General features: G+C 38.6%; 1 protein-coding gene and 1 long non-coding RNA gene across 2 annotated transcripts in view; one reads left to right on the top strand and one right to left on the bottom strand.

Annotated features, from left to right (window-relative positions):
* SYNE1 (spectrin repeat containing nuclear envelope protein 1) overlaps nt 1-19,733 on the bottom strand; it is a 455,818-nt gene that overhangs the window by 376,716 nt on the left and 59,369 nt on the right. Inside the window, exon 3 of the mRNA XM_029943998.1 lies at nt 8,473-8,534. Within this exon, the coding sequence (XP_029799858.1) occupies nt 8,473-8,534 (62 nt within the window). The remainder of the gene's footprint in view (nt 1-8,472; nt 8,535-19,733) is intronic.
* On the top strand, nt 3,047-9,781 carry LOC115295775. Its single transcript, XR_003910570.1, has 2 exons — nt 3,047-3,409; nt 9,652-9,781. It is a non-coding gene; the product is annotated as an uncharacterized LOC115295775 (long non-coding RNA).

The raw sequence follows: 19,733 nt of genomic DNA on the forward strand, positions 1-19,733 counted from the left end.
AACTACAAAATTTTGAAACCAGTGGTAATGTCATGACTACCTATACTATCTTTTTCTAATTAAAAATCTAACTTCCAGGGCACCTAGGTGGCTCAGTCAGTTAAACATCCGGCTTTGGCTCAGGTCATGATCTCATGGTTTGTAGGTTCGAGCCCCATGTCGGGCTCTGTGCTGACAGCTAGCTCAGAGCCTGGAGCCTGCTTCAGATTCTGTGTGTGTCTCTCTCTCTGACCCTCCCCTGCTCGCGCTGTCTCTCTCTGTCTCTCAAAAATAAATAAAAAATGTAAAAATATTTTTTAAATAAATAAATAAAGTAAAAATCTAACTTCCGAGGCACCTGGGTGGCTCAGTTGGTTAAGCGTCTGACTCTTGACTTCAGATCAGGTCATGATCTCTGAGTTCGTAGTTTCAAGCCCCACTTCAAGCTCTGAGAGCACAGAGTTGGCTTGGGATTCTCTCCCTCTCTCTGCCCCTCCCCCACTCTCCCTCTCTCAAAAAAATAAATTAAATAAGTAAATAAATAAATAAACTTTAGAATGAAACAAAATCTAACTTCCTACGCAAGTTTTTTTTAAAAACCCATCTTTAAGTTGCTTCCTTTGGGGTCCGTTCACCACTGTATCCACAACCTCAAGCATATGATAGATGCTTAAAATGTATTTGCTGCATAAATGGCTAAATAAACAATTGAAGCATGAGAGTATAGAACACAATGGCTAAAGCCCAAACTTCAGAGTTTTGGGGTTGAAATCTGGTTTTTCATCTACTTGTTATGTGACCTTGAATTTATTAACTAACGCTTAGCTTCAGGATTATAATCTGTAGGATACAGAAAACAATACTTACACTCTTTGGGTGAGGATTAAATAAAAGACAAAGTTGCTAAGGCATAGTGATTGGTGTATGGTAAAAGTTCAGTAAATGGTAGCCTGCAACTTAGAAACATTTTTAGCAATGAGTGATGAGAAGCTAGACTTGAATCACGACCTAACTTAAAAAAACCATTACTCAATATTTGGGTGCCTAGGTGGCTTAGTTGTTAAGCATCCAACTTTGGCTCAGGGTGTCATCTCACAGATCATGAGTTCTAGCCCAGCACTGGGCTCTGTGTTGACAGCTCAGAGCCTGGAGTCTGCCTCACTTTCTGTGTCTCCCTCTCTCTGCTCCTCAACACCCTTTCTCAAAAAATAAACACTTAAAAAAAATTACTCAAAATCAATACTGAGTAATTGCTAATTAAAAAATTATAAACAAATACCTTCTTTGATTAACAGGGCAAACAGAAAGAAAGAATCTGGTATACTTCTGAAAAGGAAGAAAATGATAGAGTCCATGTCTGATGAAACCCTGTTCCCAAGAGGAATTACTAGGGATATAAAACAAACACAACCCACTCATTTTTTTAATGTTATATTACATTGTAGTGACAAGTTATCATTTGCAATGTTTTATATGATTATAGAAGCATAAAGATGTCAACTTGAAAACAAACCAAACATCAGAAAAATGAACTGATAATTATATCCACAAGTTTGAATAATCTACATCTGTGTACTAAAAATGGCATAAAACACATATACGCAGAAGATTGAGGGTTTTTTCCCTGCTTCAGGAAGATTTTTGTTTTAAGAAAAGTATTTATTTGAAAACAGATTGCTCTCTTATTTGCTTCCTCTCTCTCACACTGTTGTCATAATATTTATAAACAATTGTTACAATAGAAGGGAATGCCATCAGCACAAGACTTTATCATTTTATTTAATTAGAAATAAATAGTTTGTTAATTTACAATTGGGTAAAGCAGCCAAGACCAAATTAAAATTCTCCCATTAAAAACCTTCCCCAGATTCATCTCCGTGAAAAATCTTTTGAACATCTCCTAATGCACCAAGATTGAATGACCTTAGGGGAGAAGAATTGATTTTTCCGCTTCTAAATTCAGCATTCTAGCTCTTAAACCCTGACACAACTTATTATTAAAGCTATTTCTGGAAATGGTCAATTTCCAAAAAAAAATTTTAATTGTCCTTTAAAATAAAAGTTTTATTCTTTTAGCTTTCTTAAAAATTTTAGAGAAGGCATTGGATTAGCAAGTTATCATCACAGATTTTAGGATGAGACGGTTTACAATTTCAGTTTGTTTGATTGTTTTTATTTTTTTTAGAGCGCAAGGAGGAGAAGGGGCAGAGAGAGGGAGGGAGGGAGGGAGAGAGAGAGAGAGAGAGAGAGAGAGAGAGAGAGAGAGAGAGAGAGAGAATCTTAAGCAGGCTCCACACTCAGCAAATAGCCCAAAGTGGGGCTCAATCCCAGGACCCTGGGATCATGACTTGAGCAGAAATCAAGAGTTAGATAGATGCTCAAATGACTGAGCCACCCAAGTGCCCCTACCATTCCAATTCAAATCCACAAACATTCCCGTGACTACTATGCAAATGCTCTCAGACAACTGAGATCTTGCAAAATATTTTCAACTTGCATTCTAGAAAAAAGTTTTTTCCTGCCAACTTAGCACTTTTCTCCTTTCTTATTCTTAGAGATAAAATAACTTGGCACATTATGTAGAACAATCAATAGGTGAATCAAAACGAGTATCTTGGTTCTAGCATAAAGAATATTTTCAACATGTGTCATTCTCTTACCTTTATTGGCGGATGTCAATAGAAAATTGTAGGGGGAAGAAACACAACAGGAATAAAATGCATTTAACTCTTCTAAATAGTTTGGTTTGAGATTATCTGAAACAATCCAAAAGCACAGAGCGATGTACTACAAGGTTTACCAGACAATGAAAGAGGAAACAAGCTCATTACGGTCATCATGCCAGGGCTGAGTTCTCATTCCTATATTATAAATTTAGAAGAAAAGTTCATGTGCTTCGAGCCAAATGTCAGAATGAACTTGGGGCCTGTTATGGCTTGAGTGTTTGAGTGTCCCCCAAATCCATGTTCCAAATGCTAATGAGGCCTTTACAAAATAATTACATGTGTATGAGGTCATGAGATGATGCCTCCACGATGGGACTAATGTCCTTATGAGAAGAGGAAGAGAGACCAGAGCTCTCTCTCTCTTTCTCTCTCTGCCAAGTGAGGACACAGCCAGAAGAGGACTCTTCCAGGAACTGAATCTGTTGGCACCTTGATCTTGGTTTTCTCAGGCACAGAACTATGAGGGATAGACGTTTGTTCTTTAAGTCCCCCCGGTCTACAGTATTTTGTAACAAAAGCCCAGGCTGAATAACACAGGGGCCAAATTTGTTGACTACTTGTTGGGCAAAGTAAACAAGAAAAAACAAAAACGACATGCCAAGCCAGACTCAGTCTAATCCAACAAACTACAGGGGACCCGATTCTTTCAAAGCCTGCAGAATTTACGTCTCCATGGTGGGGGCAGACTATCTCTTAGTTACAGGGTAAGCTACCACTTTGGTTATTTAATAAGCAAGAAGAAAGAGGGAAAGTGTGCTTCAAAAAGCACTGGTGGGTAAAAGAAGACACTGAGATAGGTCAAGTTGCTTATTTGTGGGCTATTTTGTCTAGTTAGCAATGTTTGTAGCCTGGGTACGGCCTTCCCTGTGACTGAAAGCCTGGGTGTGGCTAACAGGTAATGGGGAGCCAAGGACCAAAAGCTCAAGAAGCTGCTTTCATAAGAGACTTAATAAGACTCTCAGCAGAACATACACTTCTGTGAAAGCATAGCTGACTCCCAGGGTACATGTGTGTGTGCGCGCACATGCATGCCTGTGGTCCGTGTCCATAAGGTGCTCGAGGGATGGGACCAAGCACACTCAAGCCTCACAGAATGGCTTTGGGAACAAGCCTTCCCTTGCAGCAGTTGGAAAAGTGACACAATATCTTGATCCAGAGGCCAGATCACAGATAGGAAGTTGGCCTTCTTTTCTGTTGCAAGTGAAATATAATCATTCTCGGAAGTAAGTGAGCACAGTGCAATGGAGTGGGAAGTATGTGCTACCGTTTCATTTTGGGTGTACAAGTAAAGGTGAACTCAGTGACACTGTGAAGCCCACGATGTGCAGGTTGCATGTGTCTTTGTAGGGTTTGGGATACAGATAGAAGGAGATGGAAATGGGAATAAAGACAGGGATGCAGAAGTTATTATAGAAACAGAAGGGGAGTTGGAGGGAGGTATAATGGAGAAAGAGAAGGAATGGAAAGAGAGATGGTGAAGGGAGAGGAGAAAGGTTGGGTGAAAGAATGAGAAAGATAGGGCTGGAAGTGGAAAACTCAAAAAAGTACAAAGGTGGGCAAAGGATGGGAGAGAGAGAGGAATGAGTTGGGAATCATGTGATTAGTTGCTAAGATAAATGCAGACAAACACTGACTCTATAGAGAGATATCCCAAAACTCTGCCAAGGCCGGGTCATGGGTCAGATTTGATTTTCCAAATGTTTTCCAAATATAAGTGAGTCCTAAAAGGAATACATTCTCAAATGAATTTGAGTGTTTTAGTGATGTTTGGTGAGATACTACAATGGCAATATAAATAAATTCAGGATAGGAAGTTTAGGTATTATTCTTATGCTTCAGTTTTCAGTTTTCAAGATGACCCAAGAAAGAAAGAAATCAAAATAGAGAAGAGAAAAACAAAACAAAACATAACCGAAAATCTCTATTATGTTAAGGTAATAATGGAGCCGTTGTGGACCTAGTAAGTTTCTGGGTTTTTTAAAATAATACCATTGATGCAAAAATGTGTCAAGTCGGGAAAGCATGTGGACTTTAGATCCATGTCTGGATTAGAATCTCAGCAGCACCAACTACCAGGTGCATGAGGATGTGGGCTATAAAATAATCTGTTTCAAACACTTGGCACAATACCAGAAATTAATCATTTTCCCCAGGTGACATCTTTATGACTCTAACAAAATAAGAAAAGATGGACTCTTTGCTGTTGTTGTGTTAATCTGTCTGGTACTCAGTACTGTGCTCAGAGCTAGTAAGACTTGTAAGGAAATTCCGAGAATTAGCCTATGCCTTAAAGACTTTACATGGTTGTTGGGAAAGTGAGGTACATGGTTCGAAATCATTTTAAGACGTACTAAATATTTCCACCTATGCTACAGGTTCTGGAGATGTGCTAAGACTTTGGACTCTACTGCACTAGAGGTGGGAAAACCAGAAAAGGCAGGGGGGTGGCATTGTAGGAAGGGTGCAGGGGCGAGGCCACCATGCTTGGAGCGTGTGCTAGGAAACAGAGAGCCTCACTGCTTCACCTGTGCTCAGAAATGACTTCATGAATGAGAAAGGCTGGTACCACACGGTAAAGGTAGGACTATAGATATTTAGATGGGAAATGGCAGGGCTGAGCTTACATGCAGGGCTGGAAGAGAACAGAATAGAATGCACATCGGTCATTCCAATAACCAGTTACCACATGTGCATAGTAACTTGGAACAATGGTAAAACAATAATATTTGAAAACAAGCCCTAGGGGTGCCTGGGTGGCTCAGTTGTGTGAGCATCTGGCTTCGGCTCAGGTCATGATCTCGCGGTTCATGGGTTCGAGCCCTGCATCGGGCTCTGTGCTGACAGCTAGCTCAGAGCCTGGAGCCTGCTTCAGATTCTGTGTCTCCCTCTCTCTCTGACCCTCCCCTGATCGCACTGTCTCTCTCTCTCTCAAAAATAAATAAAACATTAAAAAAAAAGAAAAAAGAAAACAAGCTCTTGGCATACAGTCCCTTCACAGTGGCCCTTCATATACTGTATGCCAAGGCACACATTCAGATTTCCCCTCTTTTTCAGTACATAGATGAGTGTATCCCAAGAATTCTACTTGAAAAACTTTCACAGAGGTACTCAACTCCTATTAAAAAAATTATTTTATGCTTGATTATATTTGAGAGAGAGATAGAGACAGAGCACAACTAGGGGAGGGAGAGAGAGAGATAGGGAAACACAGAATCCAAAGCAGGCTCCAGGCTCTGAGTTGTTAGCATGAAGCCTGATGCAGGGCTTGAGCCCACAAACCGTGAAATCACGACCTGAGCCGAAGTCAGATAATTAACCAACTGAGCCCACCAGATGCCCCTCAATTCCCATTTTTTAAAATCATAAAAATAATTATAAATTATAATTATAAATATTTATAAATATTTTTGCCAATTAGATTAGAAACTAATCTAATAACTTCCAAGAATGTTAATAGTGTAAGGAAACGGGCATTCACATATGCTCTTGGTATATATGAAAATTACAAACATGCCTACCTGGTGACGTATCGACCCATTTCTGAAAATTTATTCTAAGTCGAAAAATCACACAAGTGTGCAAAGATATGTGCCCCAAAACACTCAGCGCAGCGCTTTATATAACAGTAAACAATTGAAAACCACTTAAATGGCCATCAATATGCTATAGGCTAACTTATGATTTATAATAAGTATTTATTTTTTAATAAAATATTCTGCCATTAAAATTATTATGCAGTTCTGTATCTATTAACATGGAAATATGCACTGAGTGAAACACAGGCTGACACAACATCCTGCAGACTGTTTGTGAAATCGTGTGTGTCTATGTGTAGAGAAACGATGATCAACGTGATAGTGATGATTTAAGGTGAAGATCGTGAGCTTTTAGCTGATTTCTACTTTCTTTACACTGCATAAGAGGGTTGTTATTAATACTACTTACAATTAGCATGTAACCTTTTTAACAATATGAAAAAAACAATAACTCTATTTTCATTTTGGAAATAAAAATAATCTTCCCCAATTGAGGACAATTCTCCAGTAAAGTAATGACTATCTGGCACCGGCCAAGACCTGAGAAAATGAGCCCCCAGAGGCACTTACTGCCTTTTTACAGGGCAGATTCTGGAGGCAACCACTGGGCAGAGAATTCTCTTCTCAACAAGGGGCTTTTGAAAAGCAATTATAGAAGATAATCCCAGTTTACCCAAATCTAGACACATTGTTTAGCCTTCTGTCTCTACTGGACTGTGAGCCTCTCAAGGCCTGGGAAAGTGTCTGACCGGCAGTTTTCTGTCTCCAAAGCCTACCTCAGACACACAGTAAGCAGTTCATGTGTTCAGTGAGGCTGCAGTGAATCGCCATGGCTTGTTTGCTTTTGAACCTTAAGAGACACTTGGGGGAAGTCCCTGATCCAAAGCTGCCCCTGGGGTTGTGCCTGGCACGTTGTAGGTACCACTCTCCGCAAATGATCCATTAACTGAATTCAGACAATTGTTTGTATTTACAAAGAGCTGTTTTTTGGTTCACACATTTTTTTCATCTGCATATTTATGAGACTAATTTTACTGTAGTATAGCCATGTTGGAGTTTGTTTTACAGTAGCTTTATGTTCAAAGTCATTATGATGCATAAATACATAGTCACCTAATACAACCTAATGTTGGTATGGATAATCTCAGAATAATTAGTCTTTTTAGCATCCTGACACCATGGTTACTTGGTTATCAAAGCACCTAAGAAGAGGGGTGCCTGGGTGGCTCAGTCGGCTGAGTTTCCGACTTTGGCTTGGGTCATGGTCTCACAGTTTGTGGGTTTGAGCCCCGCATTTGGGTTCTGTGCTGACAGCTTAGAGCCTGGAGCCTGATTCAGATGTGTGTGTTTGTGTGTGTGTGTGTGTGTGTGTGTGTGTGTGTGTGTGGACCTCCCTCATCCATATGCTGTCTCTCTCTCTCTCAAAAATAAAGATTTAAAAAAAAATTTTTTTAAGCACCTAAGAAGAGAACCCAAATACTGTCATAATCTACTCATACTGAATTCTTTGCTAGGACAGACCACTCCTTGCTTCTTTCTGTTCTAAACAGAAACAGGCTCAATGGCTGACGGGCATTAAGGAGGGAACTTGTTGGATGAGCACTGGGTGTTACATGTGAGTGATGGACCATGGGGTTCTACTCCTGAAACCAATATCGCAGTGTGTGTTAACTAACGTGAATTTATAAATCAATTTAAAAAAGAAACCAAATTTCAGCACAAATTCTCCTTTTTTCTTTTAATGTTTATTTACTTCAGAGAGACAGAGAACAAAAGTGGGAGAAGGAAGGGAGAAGGAGAGAGAATCCCAAGCAGGGTCCATGCTGTGAGCACAGAGCCCAACATGGGGCACAATCTCACGAACCATGAGACCATAACCTGAGCTGAAATCAAGAGTCGAATGCTTAACTAAGTGAGGCACCCAGGCACCCCACAAATTCTTCTTTTCATCGGACATACACATTAATCCAGAAGAAATAACTGAACAGAATATTTCATTAGAATTCATAGAGTTGACATGAAGTAACTAACTTCATGACTCTAGCTACCCATTCATTTCTCAGAGACAATGTTAGGGAATGCCACATGTAGGCAACCGCTAAACTGAGAGAACTGTGAATATCACTGATCAGTATCAGTGACGAGAGTGCCAACAGCATTTCTGTATTACACTTGGCATTCAATGATTATTGGCTCCAACCAAGTAAACAGAGAACTCTGGTTTTCTTTACCTTGGCCAGGTGAGAGTTGATCCATTTTGTGAAAGTACGTTTTTGTACTATCTCTTGCTCATCTAGAAGAAAAAAAATAAATCTAGTTAGGTAACACAGTATATCATGAAGTTGTATCCTATAAAACATTCAGTTACAAACTCTAGAAGTAATCATATTATTTTGTCTTCTAACCCATTTTGCGAATTGTTGTGTTGGAGGAAGGGAAAGTACAACTCCAACTAGATTATTCCCTATTTATTTTTTTAAAATTGTTAATGTTTATTTATTTTTGAGAGGGAGAGAGACAGAGTGCTAGTGGGGGAGGGGCAGAGAAGGAGAGAGACACAGAAACAGGCCCAGGCTCAGAGCTGTCAGCACAGAGCCTGAAGTGCGGCTCAAACTCACAAACCATGAGATCATGACCTCAGCTGAAGTCAGACGCTTAGCCAACTGAGCCACCCAAGCTCCCATACACTATTTAAAAATTATTAGCAAATCCTTCAAAATTTTCAATATGTTAGCCCTATGTTAATCTTCATTCATTTATTGAAAGTTCACTATACAATTATACCTCAATAAAGCTGTTTGAAAAAGTTCACTGAGACCAACCAAGGGCCAAGTTTTATGTAAGGTACAAAGAGATAGAGAGAAAACAAACAGGGCAATATCTCCACCTTGAAATATCCGGAAGTGGAGACAGACAAGCAAGGGCAGGTGAGACAGTAGAGGGTTACACAGTAATGTCCTAAGATACAGCTGTGCGTGTGAAGCATTATAGGGACCTCAACCAGACGGGGAGTGTGGTAAGCACTCTCTAGGGTGACCTTCAAAGATCCCACCTTTTGGAGTTCACACCCTTGCGCAGGCAGACTACAGGCAGTTCATGCGACTTGTTTCTAATGAGTAGAATCTGGCCAAGACAATGGAATGTCACACTGATAGACATGTGACTCTGTGTTAGATTCCGTCTTAGCTGACTGGATGGAGAGATTCTCCTTCTGGCTTGGAAGAAGCAGCCATGTTGTGAACTGACCATGGAGAGGGCCGTGTGGCCGGGAGGAGTGGGCAGCCTTTAGGGAAGGGTGGCCTCCAGCCACAAGTCAGGAAGAAGCTGGGGCCCTCAGTCACACAGCCACAAGGAAATGAGTTCTGCTAACAACCTGAATGAGTTCAAAAGTGCATTCTTCCCTATTTCAGCCTCTGGATAAAAATGCAACCTAGCAGGCATGGCAGACTTGTGGGACCCTGAGCACTAAACACATCTAAGCTGTGCGTGGACTCCTGACTTACAAAAGTTTGAGGATAATAAATGAAAATTGTTTTTAAACTGCTAAGTCTGTGGTAATTTCTTATGAAATAAGGAAATTAACATCAGATACAAAAAGAGGTAGGGTCCAAGGAGGCTTTAATTAGAGGCATGAAGATATGAAGGCCAGAGAGGGAGGGCTAGTTTAACAGCTTCTAGGAAAAGGAGAGTTCTGTTCATTCCACCAACATCTACAGACATTACTTCAATTCCTCGCCCTTTGAGGGCTGGTGTGCTCAGCCCCACATCCCTGGAGCTGACCTCTTCTGGGCTTCAAGTGAGAAGGTCTGACTGCCTATGGGAATATAAGCCCCATGAGGACAGTAACTTTGTTCCCAATGCCTACAAATATGAGAAAAAAATACTGTTCGATGAATGAAAAAAATTAATAACATTTTAATTTGGAGAAATTTTGCATATATCCAAAGAACATACAGAATATCATTATTTCTAATGTACTTTAAAATTTTCAAGTACATATAAAAACAAATAATAATACATATATTTTTTATGTACCAGGCACTGATACTTATTTTCTTTCTTTCTTTCCTTTTTTTTTGAGAACTTAAGAATTATATGGGATATTTAATGGGCGGAGTTTAAAAGACGATTAAGAGATTTCTGTCCAGGGGCACCTGAGTGGCTCAGTCGGTTAAGCATCTGATTTCTGTGCACCTCATGATCTCATGGCTTATGGGTTTGAGCCCTGCATCCAGCTCTGTGCTGACAGCTTGGGGCCTGGAACCTGCTTCAGATTCCGTGTCTCCCTCTCTGCCCCTCCCCCAGTCACACTGTCTCTCTGAAAATTAAATAAATGTAAAAAAAATGATTTCTGTCCATATTTTTTGGGAAAACCCAAATAAAATCTCAAACTTAACTACAAAACAAACTGGAAATACAGCTGCTTTGAGTTCTCAGAAAAACAAAAAATGTAACGAAATTATATGACCCCCTGACAATGTCCTGTCAAACTTTGCTGAGAGCTAAATTCTAATATTTGTATTTGCTTTATATTTTCTATTACATATCTTCATTTGAGTATCTGATACATCTGGCTCTGACAAAAATAGTTATTTTTAGCTCTCTCCTGATATGAACGGCCTATTATATTAAAAATTAGGTGACAACTAAATATAGAGCAAAAATCAGAATTTATTGGGAACTATAGAAAGTAAGTTTTAAAATACTAAACTGAGATGCTTTGGTTCAAATTTTAAAAATATCATTCCAATATGTATTTATTTTTGATCAAGGAAGGGTACAAAGGGAAAAAATGAAAAATTATTTATTTAATCAAAAAGGTGACAGATTTGGTAAGTGCTAAGTGAAACAATTAGCACAAAAGCAGCTTTTTGCCACCTATAATATATAAAGTCTCTGCTCTAACATTATATGACTCATAATGTCTTAAAGTCTTCTTCTATGCAGCACAGGAAGTGATGACGCAAATTCATCTTCTTGCTCCAAATGCATTTAATTATTTGTAGTAGTGTTATTTCCCCAAAGAATCAAACTAATTATTAATTGGTTGGTTTCGAATAACTCAGTAAGAAAATACTCTGGATGAATCTATATGTATGTAATCATCCCTTCCTCAAAATTATTAACATTTCCTTTCCCCACAGAAATATTACTGGCTAAGTCAGGATATTTTTCTTCAGACATATTTATGCATCAGACATGTTCCTTTTTTTTAAATTACAGTATAATTGACACACAGTATTATATTAGTGTCAGGTATACTGAGGCCCCAATATTTCTCTCTCTAAAGATCCCATTATATTTTAATTATTTTATAATTTAAATATTTTCATACCATATGTAATATATCCATTTTAACTCATTTAATTCTTGTGACAAGTCTTCCAGCAAGAACTATTATAATGCCATTTTACTAGAAAACCAAGGCACATAGAAGTTAAGCATTTTTACCAAGAGCCACCCAGTCACAGAGCCAAGCTTTAGTCTCCTCAAGTCAGGCTCTACACGATGATACTGCTGCCCAAGGATAACACAGGAATACCCATCTTAGTCATATCAAATATTAATCATATTAAAATGATAAAGTCATAGTTAACTCAAATTGAGTTTGACCTTAAAAATCTTTAGCTTCTATGAATAAAGTCACGCAGCAGCAGAATAATCTTAACTAATCTAACCAGATTTGACAGATTCAGATCTTTATCTATAATACATAAAATCCAGTTCTAAGTTTAAAATAGACTATAGTTAGTGTGTATATAAAATTTTAAACTCAATTTGAGATTATACACAATTTTATTAAAGTTACAAGATGTCGATGTTTTAAAATCTTAAATTAGCATAGTGTTAGTGTATAAGTTATAAATTTATGTAATAATCTGTTGATATGACTTCCTGATTTTAAGCTGTTATATTTTTACTATTCTCACCATTAATGAAATAATAGTGCTATTATAACAGTTCATCTGATGGTAAATCTGAGTTTATATTTAGACGTTGGCTAAAAGGTCTTTTTAGTATAAGCCCAAAAATATGGCTTTTTCATAGCATTCATTGTATATTTCTAAATGTCAAAGTTCTCTATATGTTTCCTTCTATATCATAGTTGCAAAAGCAGAGTTTACTGGGTCCTGGCAATTCACCTTTTATATCATCAGACACAGCCAACTGAATTCTACGTAAATATTTTCGGATTTTACTTAGTATAGCCCCCAAATAAAGAAAAATTCTATTAGAAGGACATTGGCATATATTTTAATTTTTTAACATTTAAGTGATGCTATTTAAAAATACTAAAAATAATTGAAATTGGCATATTTCAATATATTTAACAAATATTTTTATGTATTTATTTAAATTCCTGTTAGTTAATGGGGTGCCTGGGTGGCTCCGTAGGTTAAGCAGCAGACTTCGGCTCAGGTCATGATCTCACTGCTCATGAGTTCGAGCCCCACATCAGGCTCTGTGCTGACAGCTCAGAGCCTGGAGCCTGCTTTCAAGTCTGTGTCTCCCTCTCTTTCTGCCCCTCCCCTACTCATGCTCTGTCTCTATCTGTCTCAATAAAAAATAAACATTAAAAATTTAAAAAAATAAAATAAAATAAATGCAGGTTAGTTAATATGCAGCATAGTACTGGTTTCAGGAGAAGAACCCCGTGCTTGTCCCAACAAGTGTCCTCCTTAGTGGCCATCATCCATTTAGCCCATCTTCCCCACCAATCCCCCCCAGCAGCCCTCAGCTTGTTCCTTGTATTTAACAAATCATCTATGAGAACTTATTTCTTAGAGCATTTCATAAAAGGGTACGCACACAAAGATATTTATTTTCATCAGAGTCCTAATCAATCATAAAGATCACATTAGTGAATTCCTGGGTGTATTTATCCTTAATGTCATCTGAATATAAAAATACCAACAAGAGAGGTGTCTGCGGGGCTCAGTCCGTTAAGGGTCTGACCTCAGCTCAGGTCATGATCTCACACTTGAGTTTGGCCCTGCTTCGGGCTCTGTGCTGACAGCTCAGAGCCTGGAGCCTGCTTCGGATTCTGTGCCTTCCTCTCTCTCTGCCCCTCCCCTGCTCGCGCTCTCTCTCTCTGTCTCTCAAAAAAAAAAAAAATTAAAAACATTAAAAAATTTTTTAATAAATAAATGCAAAAAAAAATTTTTAAATACCAACAAGAAAAACTGTTTATATAAGTAGATATAGTTGTTAGGTCTGAAATTGCAATCCATGATAAAAATATTAATGTATCATATATAGATACGTTGATAGCTTGCAATAGGCTATGATTAACTTTTTTGTGTTTTGCAGATTATCATTTTATTTTTTAGGTGCATTAATGACAATGGTGGTTTAAATAAAATTCTTACAGATTTTAGTTACCTGAAAATATAAATGCTGAATTAAAACAAAAATTTTGTCATAATTTCCTAATGATACCTAACAAAGTTTTTCATTATTTCTGATGCAGAAGAATTCACTTCAGTAAAAAGTTGAAAAGAAATTTTAATTAAAAAAATTTTTAATGTTTATTTATTTTTGAGAGAGAGAGAGACATAGAGTGTGAGCAGGGTAGGGTCAGAGAGATAGGGAGACACAGAATCAGAAGAAGCAGGCTCCAAGCTCCGAGTGGTCAGAACAGAGCCTGACGCAGGGCTCAAACCTAAAAACTGTGAGATCATGACCTGAGCCAAAGCCAGATGCTTAGCTGACTGAGCCACCCAGGTGCCCTGGAAAGAAATTTTAACGTAGAAAGTAGATTGAACTTTTTGACACAATCAGAGGACATGGCCACAAAGGAAAAAACAACAAAAAGATTGCATAACCATGGAATCATTATTAACATAAATAACAGCCACAAAGAGATGACCTAAATCAAATTATTGATTTGGGGATCAGAATTATATGATCCCAGTTGTATATCAACAGTTACTAAAATCATCACTAACTTTGTTATACATGGGTAGGGTCCAAGGTATGTTGACTATTGCAACATAATAAAATAAAGCTTATAATTACCCAATGTTTAGATTTGTAAATTAAACACACACATAACACACAAATTTACAAAACCAGGCTCTGGCTGATTACCAAATATGTACACAAATTCCTGTCATTTGGATTATCACAGCCGTTGCAATCTGATTTTGCTGCTCCTCCTATCAACACAAAGTAGATTTCCACACCCCCTGAGTCTAGACTGGCTTTGAGATCTGCTTTGGCCAAATAACATGGCTGCCATGATTTTATAGGACTTCTAAGGCGGGGCCTTCTAAAGGCTCCATTCTGGCTCACAAAGATGTCTTTCCTGAGACCATCATGCCAGGAAGCTGATCTAGCACCCTAGAGGGTAAACATCATGTGAAGGAGAATCAAGTGACTCCAGGTGACAACTAGCACCATTGCCAGACATCCAAGTCAGTGTACCTACTAGCCCTGCTGATGCTGCAGCTAAATGCACTTCTATAAATGAGCTCAGGCGTAGTGAGCAGAGGAAACACCCAGCTCACCCCCAGGAACACCAGAGACCGTAACATGTTACTACTTTAAGCCACTAAGTTTGGGTGGTGGTTTAGCCAAGACTAAGTGAAACAGAAACTGCTACTGGGAATAGAGTGCTGCTTTAACAAAAATCTAAAACATGTGGTGGTGGCCTTGGGACCAGGTGGGGAGGAGGCTGGAAAGACACAAAGAAACCATTAGTAGATACTGAAAGGACAATCAACATTGCTGTCAGAGATCAGAAGAAGAGCCACATTTATTTTAGGTACTGTATATTCTGTCATCTGCAGTAACTTGAACTTGTGCATTTGGCTAGTGATATTTCCTTGCAGAAAGCTGAAAGTATCAACTGGCTTCTTAGGAGATACAGAGAGAGAGAGAGAGAGAGAGAGAGAGAGAGATGAACCAAATAAGGCACTTTTTCATTTGCATTGGATTAGAAAATACGACATTCTCAGTCTCTCCTGGAAAAATATTTGTAAAGTAAAATGTAGCTTTAGGATAACAATAAATCAAGAGTCTGACTGTAAGACCCATTGTTGGTTTTTGTTTTTGTTTTTAAGTTTATTTATTTTGAGAGAGAAAGAGTGTGAGCGCTCAAGTCGGGGAGAGGCAGAGACAGAGAGGGAGAGAGAGAATCCCAGGCAGGCTTTGTGCTGTCAGTGCAGAGCCCGACATGGGGCTTGAACCCATGAACAGTGAGATCATGCCCTGAGCCAAAATCAAGAGGCAGACTCATAAGCACCATTGTTAAGAACCCAGAAATATTTAAGGGAGTGCCTACTTGACCTTCTCTACTACAGAAACAAGCTTCTAAGAAACCCGAGGGCACTGCTCACAGAAGCTTTACCTGTGGTCCTAAAGTTGTTTTAAATTTTGGATTTGAGTGGCACAGAAATGACTCCAAGCAGATTTTTAGGAGATCAACAAATCTGTTAAGCAAAATCAGCACCACCTTGTACTAAAAGGACAGGATAGTTCAAAATGAAGACAAGACTTTGGAACCACAATTAATATGACTAAGAAGACAACCAGCCAGGGGCACCTGGGTGGCTCAGTCAGTTGAGCATTGAACTCTTGATTTTGGCTCAGGTCATGATCCCAGAGTCACAGGATAGAGCCCCACATCAGGCTCCATGCTGAGCATGGAACTTGCTTCAGGTTCTCTCTCTCTTCCTTTCCCCTCTTCTCTACTCATGCTCTATCTAAAAAGAATTAAATAAAACAATATTTTTAAAGAAGATAATCATCCATAAACATGAGCTACTTCTTATCAAAAAGACAGGGAATGTCACTGGCCCCTGGATTAACGGGACTAGCCACATGTGCTTGGCTGGATTTCAGAATTATTTCAGACCATGACTGTTACCTCTTTTCCATCCTTCCCTTCTTGGAACAGAGGCATCTACTACAATGGTCCTGGCCCCTACCTCATCATTGCATTTTGGATGAACAGGTGCAGTCACTTCTCTTTTTAGTTTATAGGCCTGGGGATTTAGAAGAATTATATTCGAGAAGCCTCATTTGTGTGTGGACAAATGACAAAATGCAGATCAATTGACATTGGATTTGAAGTTATTGACATCATTGGATGAGATTTCCGAGGTCTTGAGAGGAAGTGAATGTATTCTGATGTGGAAAGAATACAAATAATCTGATCTTGTATTGACATTTCTTTGATCAATAACACAGCAAAAATGACTTTTTTCATCTGATTCTAGCCCTAAGAAGTCTTGCTGTTTGTTTTAGCTGTCTTGGATTCCTGTCTTAAAACCACCATGTAAGGGGGCACCTGGGTGGCTCAGTTGGTAAAGTCTCTGGCTTCGGCTCAGGTTATGATCTCATGGTTTGTGGGTTCGAGCCCTGTGTAAGGCTCTGTGCTGACAGCTCAGAGCCTGGAGCCTGCTTCAGACTCTGTGTCTCCCTCTCTCTCTGACCCTCCCCTGCTCACAGTCTCTCTCTGTATCTCAAAAGTAAATAAAAAAACATTAAAAAATGTTTTTAAAAAACCACTATGTAAGGAAAGAAGTCTATATTGGAGGACAAGAGTCCATGTGGAGAAGAATTAAGATGCCCTATCATATAGCCAGACCCAACTTCGAGACACATGTGTGAGGTCACCTTGGACCTATTTCGGCCAAACCTGCAGATGAACTCATGCCAGGTGAAGCCAGGAAACTGAGACCTAAAGACTCAAGGTTGATGCATCTGTTAGTTCCTCTCTCCCACATCCATACAGACATGATCACAAATTCTCCATGGCAAGAAAGTACTTTCCCCATCATTATATCCCAAGAGACTAAATCACGGCCTGGCACATATATATTGACAATACACACCCACACACACACACACACACACACACACACACACACACACACACACGATGATCCATATTTAACTGTGAACTAGTGTGTCTACCCACAGATCATGAAAAAGGATGAGTTATGATTATTTTAAGCTTGGAGTCATTTGTTACACACCAATAGCTAACTAAAACAAAGGCATTTACTTGTAGAACAGACACACAAGTAATCCTCCTTTTTCTCCCCCATCAGTCTGTCTTCTACAACAGGTTTCTAAGCTTGTTTGGTTGGGTCCACTCCCTGGGCCCTTGATTTTCTTTTCAAATGAGTAACAGAGAAGAAAGTGGCAAAGAACAAGGATATCCAAAGTTATTCTCCACGTGTTTATGCATAGATTAACCAGGGACGACACAGAAGGTAAGGAGAGAAGATAAACAGCTACTGGAGGAGCAGACTTAAGGAAAAAGAGGAGTAAAGAGAATTTTTAGGGAGTTTTTGCCTCTGAGTGCTCTGATCACTGCAATTTTTGTGAAGCAAATGTCAAAAAAACCACATTGCTCTTAAGATTTTTGGAATTGGAATTGTATTTCTTTTATGTAAAACCAATGACCAGATTTTGAAAGCCGTGTATCATTAAAGTTACTTTTGTGAAGTTTAGTACTATCTCACTATGAATCTAAGGCATGAAAAATGAGAAAAATATAATTATCTCAGTTCCTAAGTTAGAGTTTCTCAACGTCAGCATTACTGACATTTCGGGCAAGATCAACCTTTGCCATGAGAGGCTGTGCTCTACATTATAGGACAGTTAGGATCCCTGGCATCTATCCATCGATGCCTATAGCACCCCACTCCCCTCTCTCTAACAAATTGTGATGATCAAACATGTCTCCAGGCACTGGGTTATTCCCACACTCTGTTACTCATTTGAAAAGAAAATCCCAGTTGAGAATCATTGACCTAAACTATGCCCTTTTCATCTATGGATAGCAATGGCAGTAAACATTGTTTGAGGGTGGGTGTGTGTGTGTGTGTGTGTGTGTGTGTGTGTGTGTGTTTAAAATGAATTATACACACACACACACAGACACACACACACATATATGTTTTAGGTGAATTATTATTGTCCAGTTAACTACTCCAAAAAGTCCTTCCTATACTGGGTTATTCCCACAGTTTATATATTTATTTAAGTAGAAATCATTTACCCAGAGATATGTCTGTTTAAGAAGTGACAAAGTGCAGTAAGTCTACTATCTTTGCTGGAAGGTTGTGTAAAAACTACATGATTTTTCCAATAAGAATGAAATATCCTAGGATGTCAGAGATACTTTGTTATTCAAATCTGGAAATCCATGTCTTACATGGTGCAGAATGGGGAGGGAAGGAGAGGGTGTATATATCCTGAAATTGTATTTGGTTCATGTATTATATCCTAAACCTTCACAATATTTTTTTCAGAACTCTAAAAATATAAAACAAAAATAATTGATTGGCTTTAGTTGGTTAGTTTAAAATATAGTCTGAACTATTTGTTATAGTATTTTAATTTTAACCATTAAAATATTATTTATATTATAACATTTTGACACTTAACATTATAAACATTTTATCACTGTCATACCAGGAAAAGTATATAGCCTGTTAGTCAGCCAAAGATAAAAATATATATTTAAAAATTTAGAGAATTTTCATGTATTTGTTTGGGGCAAGGTAGTTGAATGTGGCTGGTTTTCTAAGAATACACAGATCCGATAATGCACCAGGCTCTTATCCAGTCTCTCCAAATACAATACTGGGGAAATGCCTTCTTCCCAGGAGGGATTTTAATCACATGTGTATGGAGATGTGGGAGAGAGGATGTAATAGATACCTCAGTCTGGAACCTTTAGGCCTCAGTTTCATAAATTTTTAGCAAAATCATTTGGTGGAAAAAAGAAACCACATGTCACCTGAATTGAGGAGAGGCTATTTATAATCTTCCTTTATCCCACCTAATGTTAACATTAATAGTTTTCTCTGCAGAAATATTAATGCCTCCACAGTCTCTGACTGAGGGTGATACACATGTGGTTTTCCCAACGTATTATATTTCCCGAATCCAAAGGATTCTGACTAGGAAAACTAAGCTCAGACATTTGCATAAAGGGCTGTGTGTATGATATGGAAGTACCGTGAGAAAGATGTACTGTGCCGAGGATTATAACCAATAATACAGAAAAGTAATAAAAATAATGAGAGTTCATGATGGCAGTTCCTACCAGTAGCCTCCAACATTACTTCTAAATAAAGACAATAAGTTTGTATAGTTTCAACAGAGCTTTTGCGTTTTTGTTTTTCTGTCACATTTTTTCTTCCTCGATTTGTGGACATAAACATTGATAAGAGGAGCACCTGAGTGGCTCAGTCGGTAAAGCGTTCAACTTCAACTCAGGTCATGATCTCACTGCTCATGAGTTTGAGCCCTGCATCAGGCTCTGGTGCTGACAGCTCAGGGCCTGGAGCCTGCTTTGGATTCTGTGTCTCCCTCTCTCTCTCTCTGCCCCTTTCCAGTTGGCACTCTGTCTGTCTCTCTCTCAAAAATAAATAAACATTAAAAAAGTTAAAAAGGAACATTGATAAGAAAATGATAACCTGTGAATTAATGAAAATACCTTGTATCTTCATAACACTTGTATTTACTC

The sequence above is a fragment of the Suricata suricatta genome, chromosome 7, assembly GCF_006229205.1.
Source record: "Suricata suricatta isolate VVHF042 chromosome 7, meerkat_22Aug2017_6uvM2_HiC, whole genome shotgun sequence".
Taxonomy (NCBI): Eukaryota; Metazoa; Chordata; class Mammalia; order Carnivora; family Herpestidae; genus Suricata; species Suricata suricatta.